This window comes from Molossus molossus, unplaced genomic scaffold, assembly GCF_014108415.1.
Source record: "Molossus molossus isolate mMolMol1 unplaced genomic scaffold, mMolMol1.p scaffold_m16_p_11, whole genome shotgun sequence".
In the NCBI taxonomy this organism is placed as follows: Eukaryota; Metazoa; Chordata; class Mammalia; order Chiroptera; family Molossidae; genus Molossus; species Molossus molossus.
In genome coordinates, this window is record NW_023425346.1 from 81,877,828 (window position 1) to 81,895,549 (window position 17,722).

The following is a 17,722-nucleotide window of genomic DNA, read 5'->3' on the forward strand; positions in this document are numbered from 1 at the left end:
CCAGTGAACCAACATCTGGTGTGTCTAAAGTTTCATCTAGTGCACTGACTGGAGGCGCTACAGTTTAATACAGCCGAGATTCCGGTCCCTCACTCATCCTTCGTCCAGAAAGGATGCACCACACATTCCAATATAATCCCATGGTATGCCCTGATGGACTGGCCACGAAATGCACTCAAATGCAGTAGAGAACAAGATTGTCAGCAAGCAGTGCTCCAGAAATTGTTTCTAAGTCATGTCTAGTTTTAAATCTTTGGAATAAAACTGATTTTTTAAATACCCTTCAACTAACATATACATAATTGCCTCTGGCAAATGGGCAGATTTTGTGTGTGTGTGTTTCAGGGTGGTTTTTTAAATTTTTTTTATTGTCATTGTTTTGTCGTGGGGTTTTTGTTTTTTCTTTTTCTTTTGTTGTTTTTTGGTCTAAATTGAAAAAAGGAAAAAGAGAAAGTAAAGTGTAAGGGCCAGACCTCAGAATGCCCCAAGTATCCAATTGGCAGCTACAACATTTGTGACAAGGAAGCTCCTTTACCCTCAGATGAGTAGTTGCAACATCTCAGTGAAACCAAAGGTTGCAGAAAGCTGAGAAACCAAATGCCAAGGATCTTGAAGGTTGCTGTCATAAATGTATTTGTGTTTCTTATATCATTTCCTTTTAAAGACTTCAGTTTTGCATCCCAAATAGGTATGGGGTGGCATTTAACAGTCAATGAGTCAAACAGTCAGAGGAGGGTAGGAGGGGAGCCAGCTGGTATGAAGGAGCAGCAACCATGTGTGGACCAAATGCCATTTTTGTTTTTGAGACGTGTCTTGAAGGGATGGTCCCAGAATATACAAAATATACAACCTGTCCTAATAACCACCCCGCTTGCTTGCATAGGCCATTTAATGGTCCTAAAGGCAGTCTTTGGAGTTGAGGCCAGTGCCAGCTAGCTAAGAATGCGGGTAGATAGAGACCGATATTGGATGTGTATGGGATGAGAAGTAAGGAATGTACCCCCTTGAAGTCAGTCTGCAGAGTAAACGTGAGGCCTCTGTTGATCCTGGGTGCTCTGGGTCACAAGTCATGATGGGCCTAGCCAGAAAAAAAATTAGAAATATGTCTCTACTTTTAGACAGACCATGAGCAAAACATCTCAACCCTTCCCTTAAATGTCCACCCTTCATTCCCACAATGGCATTTTTGAATTGTGTGTTTTAACAAGTGGAGTAACATGAGCCCAGTGGGTATGAGACAGGAAGATAGGATGATGTTTTCTGAAGTCACTAGACTTGGGAGGCATCTTCCGTTTTCCCCACTCCTGGAAAGAGTGATATTTTTGGCTTTTTGTCAGGTCATAACCCAGAGTTACGTTCAATATGCAGCTGCCTTTTGAGACTAGCGACATCTATGCTGAAACTGGGTACAGGGTAGCAATGACACACAGCACAGGGATGATCACTATGAGCTGAGGTCATGATTCCTCAAGGGGATGAGAGAGCTGTGATGTCCCATCTGATTGGCTGCTTTGAGAGCTGGACATCCAGGTGCTGAGAGAGTCCTGGAGAGGTTTAGTCCATGGAGAAAAGATAAAACATTTAAGCTTCCAAATAAGTTTTTCAAGTTTTCGTTAGCAAAAACAGAGAGATTAAAAAGAAAAAATCTAGCACTGGCAATAAGGTGAGGCTCAAGGGATAGACTGTGATTTATCATCAAGGACTTTATTCTCTTGGCCACTTTGCAGTCATGCTAGAAGTTTCCAGAATCCCTAGTGCATATGGTGTGCAAGAGTCAAAAGTAAGAAAAGAAAACTCCTCCCTTAAGAGTGAAGTCTAGAGAAATGCAGGCCAGAAAGGTGTAAGGTGTTATTCCAGAGTCTGTCGCCGCTAAGGCCGTTGGTATCGACTGGAAAGATCTCAATGGTACTAAGAAGAACCAAAACCGATCAACAGTTCTTTGAGGAAGTTGGACGCACGGAATAGTAGGACTTTTCACACACAAAGGACAAATAAACCAAGAGTTAATTTTGGCTACCAAACTGCAATTTGGTTTTCTAGGTCATTTTCCCCCAACTATTTAAAAAGAAACATTAGCGCTACACATATGCAACTTTAAGACGTAGTATTCTCCTATCAAGTTGCACTGAGAAGCAAGTTAGAGAGAAGCCCCTCTTACGGCTGTCCACCTCACATCCATTTTCTTTGATTTCCATGGGCAACAGCGGGAAATAATTCCAACAGTGCTGAAGTGAGCAGCCAGTCTGCCTTGCTGAGTTCACCTGGTTTTCTTCTTCTTTGTCTTCTACCATCTGGCTAGGGCAAGGCCTAACGAATAGACGTATATACTTTAAATATAGCGGAGTGCATGACAGTGTGTGTGGTAGTGGGGGGTCTGTGCGTGAGAGCATGTGTGTCTGTGTGTGTGTCTGTGTGTGAACACAGAGGTTTAGAAGTGAGAACTTTCTTCTGCGAGGCAATGGGTCCTCGCCTGAAGTCCAGCCCCCTGCCTCGTGGCATTTCCTTCAGACAACGGCCGACGTCATGGCAACTCTGGCCTTTAGGTTTTTTTAGATATGTCTCTTCATATGGAGGGCAAGGTGGTCAGACCTAGAAAAACACCTAGGAAAGATAAACAACAAGAAGGATATTAGAGAGGCTCAGGTAAAGAACTCATTTTCCGTCACCCCTACCTGAAAGAGAGACACTACATATGTATTGAGAAACAGGTGGTGTGTTGGGAAGGTGAGCTCAGGGGTCAGGTTGCTTGGGTTCAAACCCCAGCTCTCCCAAAAGCTATGTCACTGTGTGCATGTTAACCTCTCTGTGCCTTACTTACCCCTCTGTACAATGGTGCTGAGTACAGCACTCACATCACAGCTCCACTGTGGGATTAAATGAGACCATCAAGTGCTTAAACCACTGCCTGGCACATAGTAATATCTCAATGAACATTAACTATTATTATCATAATTGTCATTATTAAAGAAGAAACAAATGTGCAAATGCTTTGGAAACAACATGTGTTGTGCCCGTATACTATAAGTACACTACGAATGATTAGTCTATATTATCAAATGGTGGACCTCTATCTTTTCAGCACCCAGATTTCAGCCTTGAGCTTTCCAATGAAAGCCCGGAAACACTCCCCGTGATACCTACAAGTCTACACAGACCCTCTATATTCATCTCAAGAAAAAGAATGAAGAAGGGAGCTCACATTTATTGAATGTGGTATAATATGCAGGCTACGCTAGGTATTTCCCCAATATTACCCCAGTAACACCCTCAGCAGCCTTCCATGCTAAATATTCACACCCTTTTCTGTATGTATGGTAAGGAAATTGAGGCTAGGATCACAGAGCTAGTGAGTGACAGACTTGAGATCCCAGGTAGACCTGCAAGCCCACTTTTCTGATCTGTTTCTTGGTACATAAGGTTCACCACTGGGTGTATCCTCAACCTGCAGACTAGATGCAGTGGTTGTCTTCACTACTTCTCATTTTCTAACATCACTAACTTGATTTTCCCTTGGATAGCAACTCTTCTGCATTCTCAGTTGTATGGGGCTGATCCTCCTCCTAAGACTAAAGTTATGACCATAGTGATCTGCAAAGCAACAGTCACGTGGCCTGTGAAGATCAACGAGAGCCCTGGGACATTTGCTGAAACCAGAGGAAGCAGCTCTCTTTCCATGGGGGCTTCTAAGCTACTAAGATTGAAGCTGGGAGCTGCTGGTATCCATATTACCATGGGAAAAATGGCCTGCTTGAGAATGCAGTTGAGAGAAAAATTGGACCTGGGGATAGAAAGAGAGAGAGAGAGTTCTGATAACAATATCTAAGAACCTGGATCCAGCCAAGCCTAAAGACAACTCTAATTCTGTTCTTAGTTACTTGAGCTAATACCCTCTGGGCTAACAAACACTAGTCTGAGTCAGTGTTTCTTATAACTAATAAAGTGCACATTTCCATATCCCCACAGCCTACAACCTAAGGTCCCGGCGAGAATCCCAGCGAAGTTAGCACATAGACAGAGTCCTTCTGAGCTCTGAGTGTGTGCTGTCCCTCTGGACTCTTCTCTTAGCACTGTCCACTCCCCTACCTGGGAGAGCATTCCCAGCTTCTGCTGACACCCAGGAAAACTTCAGAGCCCAAGACTCTTGTTAGGATGTTAGCAAGTTGCCATGCTCAGGTTAGTAAGTTTTCACAAGGATTTCCCTGTGTGTGTTTGTTCTCAAATCAAACAAACAAAAAACCCCACTATATCCCCGGACCCTTTTCTCTCTCTTTTTTTATCCTCACCCAAGGATATTTTTGCATTTATCTTGAGATAGAGCGGGAGGGAGAGAGGAGGAAGAGAGAGAGAGAGAAACATCGACGTAAGAGAGACACATTGAGTGGTTGCCACCCACACGACCCCAAACGGGGCTGGGGACAAACTGCAACCGAGGTACGTGCCCTTAGCAAGAACCGAACCTGGGACTCTCTGGTCCACAAGCCAATGCTCTAACCACTGAGCCAAGCCAGCCAGGGCCCCAACCTACTATACACAGTTTGTGTTCACTTCTTAAACAGGTACATGTGCAAGGCAGAACCCCAAGGAAGTGAAGTAAAACAGAACAAAAGTAAAGTTAAAAAAAAAACACACACACACAAGAATAGGAAAAGTATAGTAGAACACATTCTACTCCAGTAACATGTTGAATCATAATAATTCTAATTCCACCAACCTATTTCAGGCTCTGATTTAGAATAAGCAAGATATCTGAATAATCCCTTAGAGTCCCATCTAAAGGGAATTTGATTTTCTAGAAAACAGTGATAAATTTTCTTTAAAAGCAAGCCCTTGATGCCACTGGTGCACAGAAGAGCAATACAGTCTGCAGGGACTTTGGCATTAATGTGCATATTCTGTTCTGTCCTGAAGGTACACGCGGTAGTGCCCACTGCCTATTCTCTCTTCTTCCCTTCCTCCCTCCATGTCTCCCTTTTTCCTTTTCTCTCGCCATCTGTCATCCCAACAGCCTAGAGAAAGAAGATCTAAGTTGCAAAGTTCTTTTTGCAGGTATTTACTTTTTAAAGTTAACATCCTTACAAGAATCCTATAAAGAGAGTACCGTTTTTATTCCTACTACCAGTGAGATATCCATCATAAGGAGGCAAAGCTAAGATTTGAACCCAAGTAGTCTGACTCCAGAGCCCAGGCACTTGGCCACACCTGCCTTTTAGGCTGAGAAGAAGGGAGGGCTGAGATGTCAATTAAAGGAGTTTATAGTAGGTAGAATAATGGATGGCTCCCCCAAAATGTCTACATCTAATTCCCAGAACCTGTAAATGTGTCAGGTTACAAGGCAAAGAGGAATTAAGGTTGTGGATGGAATTAATTTGCTGACCAGCTGACTGTAAAATAGGGAGATTATTCTGCATTATCTGGGTAGAACCAATGTCAGCACAAGGGTCCTTAAAAATGGGAGAGGAAACTGAAAGAGAAAACCAGAGAGACTGGCAGCATGAGAAGGGCTCAACAGCTTGGATGACAGGAAAATAGGATCAGGAGGCAAGAAATGTGGGCAACCCTTCAAAGCTGGAGAAGACAAGGACATGCATTCTCTCTTAGAACTTCTTTTTTATTTTATTTTATTTTATCCTCACCAAGGACATTTTTTTATTTTTTGTTCAGAGGGAGGGAGAAAGAGGAAGAGAGCGAGAAACATCGACATGAAAGAGACACATCGAGTGTCTGCCACCCGCACGACCCAACCAGGGCCGGGGACAAACTGCAACTGAGATACGTGCCCTTAGTGGGAACTGAACTCGGGTCTATCCGGACCGCAGGCCGACGCTCCAACCGCTGAGCCAAACCATCCAGGGCTCTCTTAGAGCGTCTTGAAAAAAATGCATCCCAGCTGATACTTTGATTTTAACCTAGTGAGACCTGTGCTGAACATATGACCTATGACCATTAGATAATAAATCTATAAAGCTATATAAAAATGATACTCAATTTGTGGTCATTGGTAATGGCATCAAGTAGGAAACTGGTCCAGAAGTTAACACGGTCAGGCCTGATCAGCAAAGGCCTGTGACAGAGCAAAGCAGGGACGCAGTACCCTGCCTGTTCAAAGGGAGATGCAGGGATCTGAGATGGTAAGAGGTGAAGGAGAGGTCTTGGCAGTGGACAAAATCTCTTTCCTTTGCTTTCTATATTTTGGGAACTTAAGAGGAAAATAGTATTCTTTTTTTTTTTAATTTTTTTTATTTTTTATCCTCACCCGAGGACATTTTTCCATTTTTTGTTCAGGTAGAGTGGGAGGGAGAGAGAGGAACAGAGAGAGAGAGAGAGAAACATCGACGTGAAAGGAACACATCGAGTGGCTGCCACCCGCACGACCGACCAGGGCCGGGGACAAACTGCAACCAAGGTACGTGCCCTTAGCGGGAACCGAACCCGGGTCTCTCTGGACCGCAGGCCGACGCTCTAACCGCTGAGCCAAACCGGCCAGGGCGAAAATAGTATTCTTGATACACAATTTCATTTGCAATAACCACTCAGTAATGTATATGTTCTGGACTTTTATTCTGCCTTTACCAATTGCCTACTCTGTGCTAGGTAGCAAGCAATACATGTACAAGCCTTCAATTTCTTTCAGGGGAAAAAAAAAACCACAAGTGAAGAAAACAAACCAGATCTTTAACATGATAGAAAATGTAAATGTACCCCCCAGAATCAAAGTAGTATCATTGTTCAAATTCTAAGAAATCTGAATAAAAACCTCAATGGGGAGGGACCTAGTCTAATGCTAAGGAGCATATGATACTTAGCATTAGACTAGGTCCCTCCCCATTGAGGTTTTTATTTAAATTCAATACACCAGCAAGTTACTTATTCATGATTAATTTATATTTATTAATTTATTCTTACTGAGCTCCACAAAGGAATAGTAAAAGGTAATAAATAAACTCAGCATCTAAAAATGCAGAATCAAATCATTTTTTTTTTTTTTATCCTCACCCGAGGACATTTTTCCATTTTTTGTTCAGGTAGAGTGGGAGGGAGAGAGAGGAAGGGAGAGAGAGAGAAACATCGGGTGGCTGCCTCCTGCATGACCCAACCAGGGCCGCAGACAAACTGCAACTGAGGTATATGCCCTTAGTGGGAACCGAACCCAGGTCTCTCTGGACCACAGGCCGACGCTCTAACCACTGAGCCAAACCGTCCTGGGCAGAATCAAATCATTCTAAGGGTAATATACCCCCAGAGGGTATTTATGACTATAAGGCAGATGACCTTAAATAAGAAGGTCTTTAATGATCGAAATGTGTTCATTACAGAGAACCAGTCAAACCCCTATGGTTGTTTCTCTTTCTTATAAAAAAAGGCACACTAAAGTCATGTGGACATTAGGCCAATAGCAACCCTCTAGGGCACCAAAGGGCTAGACACTGGCTGGTATTTCTTACCACCTCTAAGTGGGCTGACTCAACGATCAAAATGCCTCCTTCTCAACTGCCCAAGATCTTGTAGGTACTACCCTGGTAGCAGTCTCCCTGGATTCTGACTGTGCTGAGCTGGCAGAACAATGGCCTGTGCCTACTGTCACTAGTGGAAGCAGAGGACTTTTACCGCCATCAGCAGCCTCATGTTCTATGGCAGGGGTGGGGAACATCTGGCCCTTGGGCTGTATACAGCCGGCGAAATCATACAGCCAGCTAACATCGCACATCTCACCAAATTAGCCTGATCAAATATAGCAGGCTAATGTTTAAGTTGATAATTTTGTATGGCCCATGAATGCTGCATAAATATCCAAATGGCCCTTGGTAGAAAAAAGTTCCCCCACCCCTTCGTGGGCTGAGAGACAAGATTGATGCTCTAGCAGCTGCTCACTCAGTCGGCTGCTTGGTTTAGTCCGATGGAAAGGAAATGACAGAGCCACCTCACTGCTTTCTACCCCAACCCAAACCTGAAGCCAAGGTCACAAAACCCAATGTCTTCAGGGGTCAGGCAGGTAAAGTGAATGCGGGCAGTGGGTCAAGTGTAATAAACATACAGTACTATCTGATTCCACTTTTGAAAAGATGTGGATATGAAGAAATACTGCTCTCTGTAAGACAACAGAGCAAGTGTGATGATCCATGTCAATTGATGGCCTGCCTTCATGTTGGGAGACCACAGGGATTGGTGAGAACAGTGAGAAACTAGTGATCACATGGCCATTTCAAATGGGTAGTGATTACTACTCAGCTCCAGGAAATTATGGCCACATGGGAACACGAGCCCACTCTTACCGGATTTTCTAATTTTTCCAGACAAATCCAGCAATACAGAGACTTTTATGGCATCCAGCAATTTTAAATGTTAGCAAAACAAACACATGTATTTTTTTATTCTAGCCTGTACACAAAAGTATACATTGTACATGCTTTAAGGAAAGGAAACCCCAATCCTAGCTTAGCCTCTAAATAGAGTAGTCTGATTGTTCAAATTAGAAGAGGCAAGAGGTAGGTTTCTCACGCTCATGCACCATGTGGTGCCAATAGGATCCAGTGTCCTGCTAAGGGCTATAGATGCCCTCTGTTTCTGAAGGTAAAAGTCTTCTAAGGAATGCCAACTCCCCGGTCACGCCAGGCTTTCCTTTCATCTGCTTTGGGACCACTCCAATTCCCGATGCTACCTCCCAGACCTGCTCTATTCTTAGCACAATCCCTGCAATTGAAAGGCTAGGTGCTGCGTGTCATGAGGCACTAACGAGAGTCCAGCCCCTCATTTCTGACACTGTTGAAAATGCACTGACTGGCCAGTGCAGCAGGACTCTGAGCTGCTCAGTCTCTCCCAAATACCATGTTGCAGAATTTGTACCATCTGCTTAGAAAATTTCTACCTCCAGAAACCACAGTATATTTTGATGAAGAAAATAAAGCAAAGACACTAACCCAATTACCTGTCTCTGACAGATCCTTCACTGAAATATCGAGTTGATTTGAATTATTTCTCATATAAATCACACAATCAGATTAAATCCTAATGTGTCAGAAACTACACAGTTGTACATTTCACAGTAAGTCAGTTGACTTGAAGAAAGAAATATGAATTCTCTGCCCATTTCCAAAGACGATGGTGATCCATAATGCATCATCGCCAAGTAACAGCCTCACGACCTCTCAGGGACGGGAGAAGTGCGTGTGCCTCCTATTCCATACTCTGACAACTCACAAAGTGGAGATAATGCTCTTCCTCAAAGGACTGTGACACAGAATCACCGTCTTTGTAGCTTCTGTATTCGTAGCCAGGGCTAGAGAGGAATAAACTCGAGGAAGGAGTTGTCAAATAAGGAGCAACACGAATGAAGTATAAATAATCTGTAGAAGAGCTGCTGGGTCTTCTAGGTAATGGGATAGAAATAAAAAACAAAAACAGGTTGTATTCTTGGGTAGCAGAAGAAAACTCCAAAGGAACAAGGGACAATAGCTCTGAGAAGTATACTTCCTCAGCCCTGGGGTGGGGGGTTATCTCTGGGCTCCAGAAGGCAAGGGGGCTTTATTTAGTTCTTAAAGAATGAAGATAAGAGGAAAATAGCTTCTTAAGGAAGAAGGAAAAAAAAAAAGGAGGAAAAATATGAATGCTCCTTTATAAGCATCTTAAAGGAGCACCAAGCCAACTGGCCACTTGGGAGACTCGGCCACCCCTGACCTGCTCTCCAAACAAACACACACTGCTCCAGAGGAAGGCCTGGGAGGGGAGGGCGCACGGGCCTGGGAGGCAGGATGCGAGAGCGATCGAATTTCCTCCCGAGGAGAGACAGGCCTCCGTGGACATCCTGCAGCCCCTCCTGCCACCCTGCGAGCTGCTGGCCAAGCCGGGAACCCTGAGGCTCTCAGGGCTTTTATCGTATTAGAAGCATTTTTCTCATCATAACCGAGACCTTTAGTATTGCATTAAAAAGATGGTTAATTTTCTTAAGCTTCCTTTTAAACACAGAAATAGGATTAGAAGGATAACACGCTCAGATGCAAGCCCATTATTTGATTATGTCTAAACCTAATCCTGCCTTCACCTTGGCCTGCAGAGTCTCCATTTTGGGGTTTATTGGTTGATAATGCCAAGGCTGTCAGATACTATTACTAGTGTAGTTTCTGCTGCTACGTGCTCTTTCTTCCACTAGCAAATGCTGAAGGTTTGAAACGGAATTACAGGATAAGTTCTCAAAGCCTCGCCATCTTTTAGACCTTTGTGTTTCTTTTCAAAGGAGAAAAAAATGGTGCAGGCCCTCAAAGAGTGGGAACCGTCGTCAGTAAATTTATTTCTAATAATACTTCAGAGGAAAGCCTTATACCTCACTGTCCTTCTGTTAAGCAGGCTTTCGACTCTTTCACTTTATTAAGGATGAGAGAAAATGGTATTGATGTTAATAAAAAGATCAGAAGCAGCAGCTACATGTATCCATTCTCTACCCTATTACTTTTCACATTATACTAAAATGATCTGTCTCATTATTTCCTTGAGGCTAGGAATTGTGTCTGATTGATATCCAGTGGCTAACATGGTTCTGGGCCCAAAGCTGGGGTTCAGTAAATGCTTGTGTAACTGAACCAAGAATTCACATCGTCGCTTGAGTACACGCAAGAAGGCAGCCTTCTCTCACTGGTTTTCTTGGTGAAGTCACAGGCATTCCCAGATCCCAGACTCAGGGAGAGAGGCTTGTGACAAATCCAATAGCACTTAGACAGTGACCCTCCCACCGACCGTCTTCCCTCCCCATTCAGAAGCTTCGAAGTTCCTTTACCTGTCGCAGTGGTTGCATTTGAAGGGCTTTGCACCTGTGTGTTTCCTGTAGTGCCTTGTGAGCTCATCACTTCGTGCAAAACGCCACTCGCACCCTTCCCATGAGCACTTATAAGGCTTCTCACCTGCAAGAAGAGACGGAATGACCATGGTCAGTGACAGGAACACAATGGCCACGCACCTGATCAGATTCTACCTGTTCATCAGTCTTAGAAAGGTGTTACATAAATCATTCTTGAAACACATTTCCCAAACATAGCACGTCACGTTTTCTTTAGTCTCCCGGTGTTTTGGTGGTGGTTGTTACTTTTTTTTAACCTTCAAAAGTGGTTTCACAAGCTCCCCAACCTGCAGCTGTCATTTCAGTTCCCAGAGTCAGAGCACTTCCTTCAACTGGTGAGGGATCAATTTTTATTTATTTTCTATTCCCTGGAGCACTTTGACCCCCATGGTCCAAGCAGAAAGGAAATGTGCTATTTTCATCTGAACCACAAATGCTTCTAATCTATTTTTCTCCAGAACCTACAGTAATTTACCATTTCAGCCTTTTTAGTCTCCTCCCTCCTCTTCCCTCCTACCACAGACTGTAGCCAGGTAGCCGCCTGACAAGGCAAAAGCTCAGTTCTCCCAGAACCACTCATCCTTCCAGTAAACGGGCGTGGAGAGACAGGCATGAGAAAGGGCTACAATCGGAGAGTCAAGCACAGAAATCACCTAACAATTCCTGGCATTTCTGTGAAACACAGTCACTATTTAAGAAGCCCGTAACTAATGACTCCAGAGCATTCATATTAGAGAGAGATACACAAGATTACAAAATATGTTTAAAGTCAATTTGTAGAGCAGGGTTTTAGCCACAGAGAAGCTGCTTAAAAGCACGAAATTTGAGCCCTTGTACTCAAGTGACCTTTTCGCACAGTCAATACAGATGGAAGGATATGGAAGAGAGAGTGCATGACTTTCCCTTCGACCTTTTTCTTTTTTAGCCCATCAAAGTCTGTCACCAAACATGACAAATATTTACCCTTCCAACTGTAGAGTTAGTTGGTTCTAATTAAGAAGAAAAACAATCTTTCAAACCACATGAAATCATGAGAGTTACTGGGTCCTGTAACTGAGAGGCAGGTTAGCACAGTGGTCATGAGCTCTGAAGCCAACCTTCCAGGGCCGAGTTTTCAGTTCTGCCTCTGATTGTCTAAGTCAATGAAGCTTTTTGCCTCTGTTTTCTTTAATTTTTTTTTTCTTTACTGATTTTAGAGAGAGGGGGAGGGAGAGGGAGAGAGATAGAAACATCGATGAGAGAGAACACTGACTGGCCGCCTCCTGCATGTCCCCCACTGGGGATCAGGCCCACAACCCGGGCATGTGCCCTGACCAGGAATCGAACCAGTGACCTCTTGGTGCATGGGTTGACGCTCAACCACTGAGCCACACTGGCCGGCAATTTGTCTCTGTTTTCTTAGATATAACAGTATGTACCTCCAAGGGTTTGGAGAGGATCAGTTAATATTATGTGAATTAATATGTATTATCTATTAATTAGAACAGTGCCTGGCACATGGAACATTCACATAACTTATAATTATTATAAACTGCCAAACCCCACATTTCAGGATACACAAGTGCCAAAGGACTGTCTATGGCTGTCCCATTATTTCTCCATTTTTCAGTGAAACCTTCACTAGGCAGCGCTTAAAGCGACATTGCTCAGGACTATACTTGACTCACTTTCTTCTTTCCACCTTTTCTCTTCCCTTTAAGCCTGACTACAAAGTGATCACAATTCTTTATTTGTATCACCTAGAATCAAACCAAACATGATTGAAAGTTTTATTTCATTAAATCGGTGCCCAGTGAGCCAGTGCTCTATAGGACCAGAGTGGAGAGGAATGAGAAATGCAGGCAGTGCTTTGAAAGGGAACCAAGAAGACATGAAGGAGAGCTAGAAGCACAGGAGGAAATCCATTCAGCTTTGGAAACAGGTGAAAAATGAATCACTGAGCAGGGTTAAAAGTTCACCTTATGGATCCTTAAAGCCAAAATTTTAGAAAAGTGCACCTGCTGAACAGAAGGTGAAGAGGGGAGATGTCAGATCAACTTTGGGGTTGGCACACCTGGGGTCTTTCTGAGTTCATTACAGACACTAAACCTCAGTGTCCTTATCTGTCGGATGGGGTGAGAGTCTTATATCTATTGTGAAGATTAAATAAGTTGTCATGTATAAAACACACTTCTTGAGCCTGGCACATAATTAATATTCAATTAATTTGAACTCCCTCCCCTCCCTAGATCACCTGTGTGCTCAGAGGCTGCTGGGGAGACAGGTCTAACCGGGTGTCAATAAAAACTTTCAGAGTTCAGGATCTAGACAACTGGGTCTGGAATCACTCTAAATATTGGAAAGCAGAGTCTGTTTAAGCTTTAAATGTGTCCTCAGTATACTTATGGAGAGTAGATCAGAAAAACTGAGCATTCCTTAGATCTCTGAATGAGTAGGATGCTGAGGGGGAAAAAAGAGACCCCAGTTGGAGAGAGAAGTGCCCTCCCAGAGTGGCGTGTTGGCATCCTTCTTAAGGCTATTGATTACCCACAGGCTTTATTACTTCAAAGAAATCTAGCACGAACAACAACAACAAAAAGACAGAATGAGGCACCAAAGACTTCAGAAATTCAAAATGCCCTCCACCCCAAAAGGCTTTCAAATGCAAGAAAAACTGGAGGTTCCTGGAACCATGGGGACCACACAGACCAAATGCAACAAGGCATCTGGAAATCCTATGACATTCTACAGCAACAAGCAGAGACAACCAGTCCCCCAAATCAATCCCACAATCGAACTGACCCGTCCATCACAGGCAACCACAATCTGAAGGACACAGAAGGACAAAGAACACAGAGAAAACAAAGAGATTCAAGTAGATATCTTTGGGTATTTTGTTTGTTTGTTTTCGTTTCAAACTGTGTGCTTTTCCCTGGGCAGAATTTTAAAAATTAGTTGTTTTATTTTGACAAATAATATCAAGGATTTAGTTACTTCCTAGGAAATAATGTAGGCTCTTATAGTTAATTCTGACAGAAACCAGCAGTCCTAGCCAGTAGCTATTTCAGTTCTCCCTGGCAGCTGTGTAGACACAACTACAGAGAGCTTCACTTGACTGAATCATATCACCAACACTGCTTCCTGCTTATGGCCAGGTGCTAGAGAGTCACACCGAGGACAAGCCCCTTTGTACCCTGACAGGTAAGCCAAGTCATGTTAGAGTGGCTCCTCAAGCTAGTTTCCCAGTGTCTGATTAATTCACCTACAAGTTGCCTTTTCTGCAAACACTCACTACTAACAAATGTAAAATAACCAAGAAAGAACTCAGCCAAATTAAGGAATGGTGTCTGAAAAAGGCAGAGTTAAGAAATCAGAGGAGCAGAAAAAATGTAAAGAATTGGAAATAAGACTTCATCTTCAGGGCTCAGGAATAGTGGGATTAGGCTAACCTCATTTCTGGGTTCTATACCACTTCCATCAACCAATTTCTACTCAACAGCAGATCAATGAAACTGTCAGGATTTTGCACGGCCAAGATTACCAGCATCCACTGCTTGATCTAGGGGGCGGGACCACCTATAGCCACAATGCATTTGTTTCATTCTAACAGCCTACCTGAAGATATCTGCTCATTTTATAAATGCTTGGGTTTCCGCCCTGGTCGGTTTGGCTCAGCGGTTGGAGCGTCGGCCTGCGGTCTGGAGAGACCCGGGTTCGGTTCCCGCTAAGGGCACGTACCTCGGTTGCAGTTTGTCCCCGGCCCTGGTTGGTCGTGCGGGTGGCAGCCACTCAATGTGTCCCTTCACATCGATGTTTCTCTCTCTCTCTCTGTTCCTCTCTCTCCCTCCCGCTCTATCTGAACAAAAACTGGAAAAACCTCCTCGGGTGAGGATAAAATAAATAAATAAATAAATAAATGCTTGGGTTTCTTTCTTTATAAAAGAAGTCTTTCTAATCGCAAAAGCAAAGGAAGGAAGAAAGGGAGAGAGGGAGGGAGGAAAACGGAGAAGAAAAAAGAAACGGGCAGTTCAGTCATAATTGGAGCAGATTTCATGCAAAATCTGCTCATCGTCCTCACCCTCCCTTCTCTCCTCGCTCCACTCCAGATACTATTCCCAAGTATAGAACAGAAAATGTCATCCCCTGCACAACACTATACTGCATGGCACCTGGGATAAAGCCCGCCATTCAACTCACTGCACCTCAGGAGTGAATGAAAATGTCAAAAAGACAGGCAGATGGGAGAGAGGCTGAAAACATTAGGACTCCAGTCCAGAAGGCGTGTGTGAGTGAAGGCAGGCGCATCACGAGAAGACCGACGAGGGAGCACAAAGTGCCCATGCAGTTCACAGTGCTAGAGGCAGAACACACTCTTCAGAGCCCCCTGACTTTTAGGAGGAATGTCAATAACTACCTTTCCTATCTGGAAATTAACCCTAGGAAACTTGTTTCCCTGGGGGAGCACATGTCACCTCAGGGTGACAGCAGGTCTAATCAGGCATAAATAGATTTATAACCAAAGGAGGGCTCGTAAAGAGAATTAAGGATGCTTAAGAAACAGGACTGACATTTAGCAAGGCTGAATCATGGCAAGAATTCATGTTCTCTCACAAAATGGCCTCTGAAATGCCATGTGGTCTAAACCAGTGTGTTCTTTGTTAATTTCTTATAGAGTAACTCTCCCTACATCATGATCATCATATTTGATTGATTAAAAACATATCAATATTTTTTGGACATATCCTTTCGATATATGTAGATTTATTCATGAATTATATAAATATACTTATGTCCTAATATATTAGAATTTTATAAAACACACATTCAATATAGACATTTAAAAGAAGTACAGCACAGGGAATATAGTCAATAATACTGTGATTCATATGTATCGTGCCAGGTGGGTACTGGAACTACTGGGGGGAACAGGTTGTAAAGTATATGACTGTCTAACCACCATGCTGTATACCTGAACCCAATACAAAATAATATTGAAAGTAAACTGTAATTGAAAATAGAAAAAGAAAAAAGAAATGCACTTTACATTGGAATTCGCCACACAACATGTAGATGAGCGTTTGTGTTTAAATGAGACAAAGGTTACATAAAACAAAACCTGCTTCCTTATGGGTTAATGAACTCACTCTGATAGTTCCTATTCAATTCCAGTTCATTTACAAAAAAAATAAACAAAAAGAGCCCTGGCCAGTTTGGCTCAGCAGTTAGAGTGTCGGCCCGAGGACCAATGAGTCACGGGTTCGATTCTGATCAAGGGCACGTACCTCAGTTGCAGTTTGTCCCTGGCCCTGATCGGGTCGTGGGAGAGGCAACCAGTCGGTGTGGCTCTATCACACCGATATTTCTGTCTCTCTCTCTCCCTCTTCCCACTCTACCTGATAATAAGTGAAAAATATCCTCGGGTGAGGAATAAAATAAATAAATACATAAATAAATAAACAAAAAGTGCAGTGACCCACTAGGTTGACTTTAAAAAATAATAGGGTAAATTGAATATAAATTATAAATTCTTCTTCCTGCACTCCAAAAGCTGTGTTGCACACCCCTGCTTTAGAGACTCCCGCCTATGGTGTACATGGGAAGAGCGTGACCCCGAGCTCGCTGGTCTCAGGGTCCATCCTCGGCCCCTCCGGTCTGTTCTGTCTGCAGCAGTCAGGGTAGTCCTTTGAAAATGTAAATCAGAGCATGTGTGTCCTTCACAAGGGACCTTATTCTTTACATTTCCATATAATTGGTTTCTGTGACATCCTCTGGCTTTCATTTTATGCATTTAAAAACATTATTCTGCAAAAGGTTCCACAGGCTTCACTAGACTGCCACATAAGTTTAAGACCCAGAAAAGGTTAAGAAGAAATTAAAATGTAAGTGCTCCAATGGCTTCCTAGCACTTTCAGAATAAGTCAAAAGCATATAAGGCCCGAAAGTTTACAGTTTGCATGATGTGGCCCCAGGCTACCTTTCTAATCACATCTCCTACCCCACCCTTTCAGATTCACCAGGACTTATCTCACATGCTCCCACCTCAGGGCCTTTGCACTTGCTCCTCCCTCTGAGAGCCTAGAACACTCGGGCTCCTTCACTTCATTCATATCACTGCTCAAAAGCCTCCTCCTCAGAGAGACATACCCTTACCATCCTCTGTAAAACAGCAGATTCTGTCACCTTCTCCATGTCACTCAATCCCTTTAAAATTAGATTGCATACTGTTTGTACATACTATTGGTTGCTGCCTCAACTAGAGCATAAGCTTCATGCAGGCATCTGTTTTGCTCACTGTGATACCAAACGCACTAAAGCTCAGTGCTGTAGAATAATACATTAAGCGAATCAGGCATCCTGATTTGCAACAAAGACCCAAGCACTCACAGACAGGCGGGAGAGCCTGTGTGACTTCAGGCCCTTTCATTCTAGGTGTTGAACTGGCTTAAGAGTAGAAACTGTTTGCTTGCTTGCCTGTTTGTTTAAACTGGCCACCCTTCTATGACAGGGGCTAAAATGTGGAACTCTATAATGGGTTTAATATGCCTTCTATCAAAGATCACTTCCACTTCTTTTCTATCTGCCCAAGCCTAGAGAAGGACTATCTTTTTTTTTTTTTATCCTCACCTGAGGACATTTTTCTATTTTTTTGTTCAGATAGAGTAGGAGGGAGAGAGAGAGAAACATCTACGTGAAAGGAACACATCGAGTGGCTGCCTCCCGCACATCCCAACTAGGGCCGGGACAAACTGCAACCGAGGTATGTGCCCTTAGCGGGAACCGAACCCGGGTCTCTCTGGACCACGGGTCGATGCTCTAACCACTGAGCGAAACCGGCCAGGGTGAGGAGGACTATCTTAAAAATCATCCTGGCACCTTCATCTTACACCTGTGACCCCAGTCTCCCTGGCAACATCCCCT

General features: G+C 43.5%; 1 protein-coding gene across 2 annotated transcripts in view; it reads right to left on the bottom strand.

The window, feature by feature from the left end:
• Positions 1-392: 392 nt before the first annotated feature.
• KLF7 (Kruppel like factor 7) overlaps positions 393-17,722 on the bottom strand; it is an 89,014-nt gene continuing 71,684 nt past the window's right edge. For both annotated transcript variants that reach the window (XM_036253688.1, XM_036253687.1), the window contains exons 3-4: positions 10,766-10,889; positions 393-2,601 (exon numbers count right to left, since the gene is read on the bottom strand). In XM_036253688.1, the coding sequence (XP_036109581.1) occupies positions 2,564-2,601; positions 10,766-10,889 (162 nt within the window). In that variant the 3' untranslated portion in view covers positions 393-2,563. The remainder of the gene's footprint in view (positions 2,602-10,765; positions 10,890-17,722) is intronic.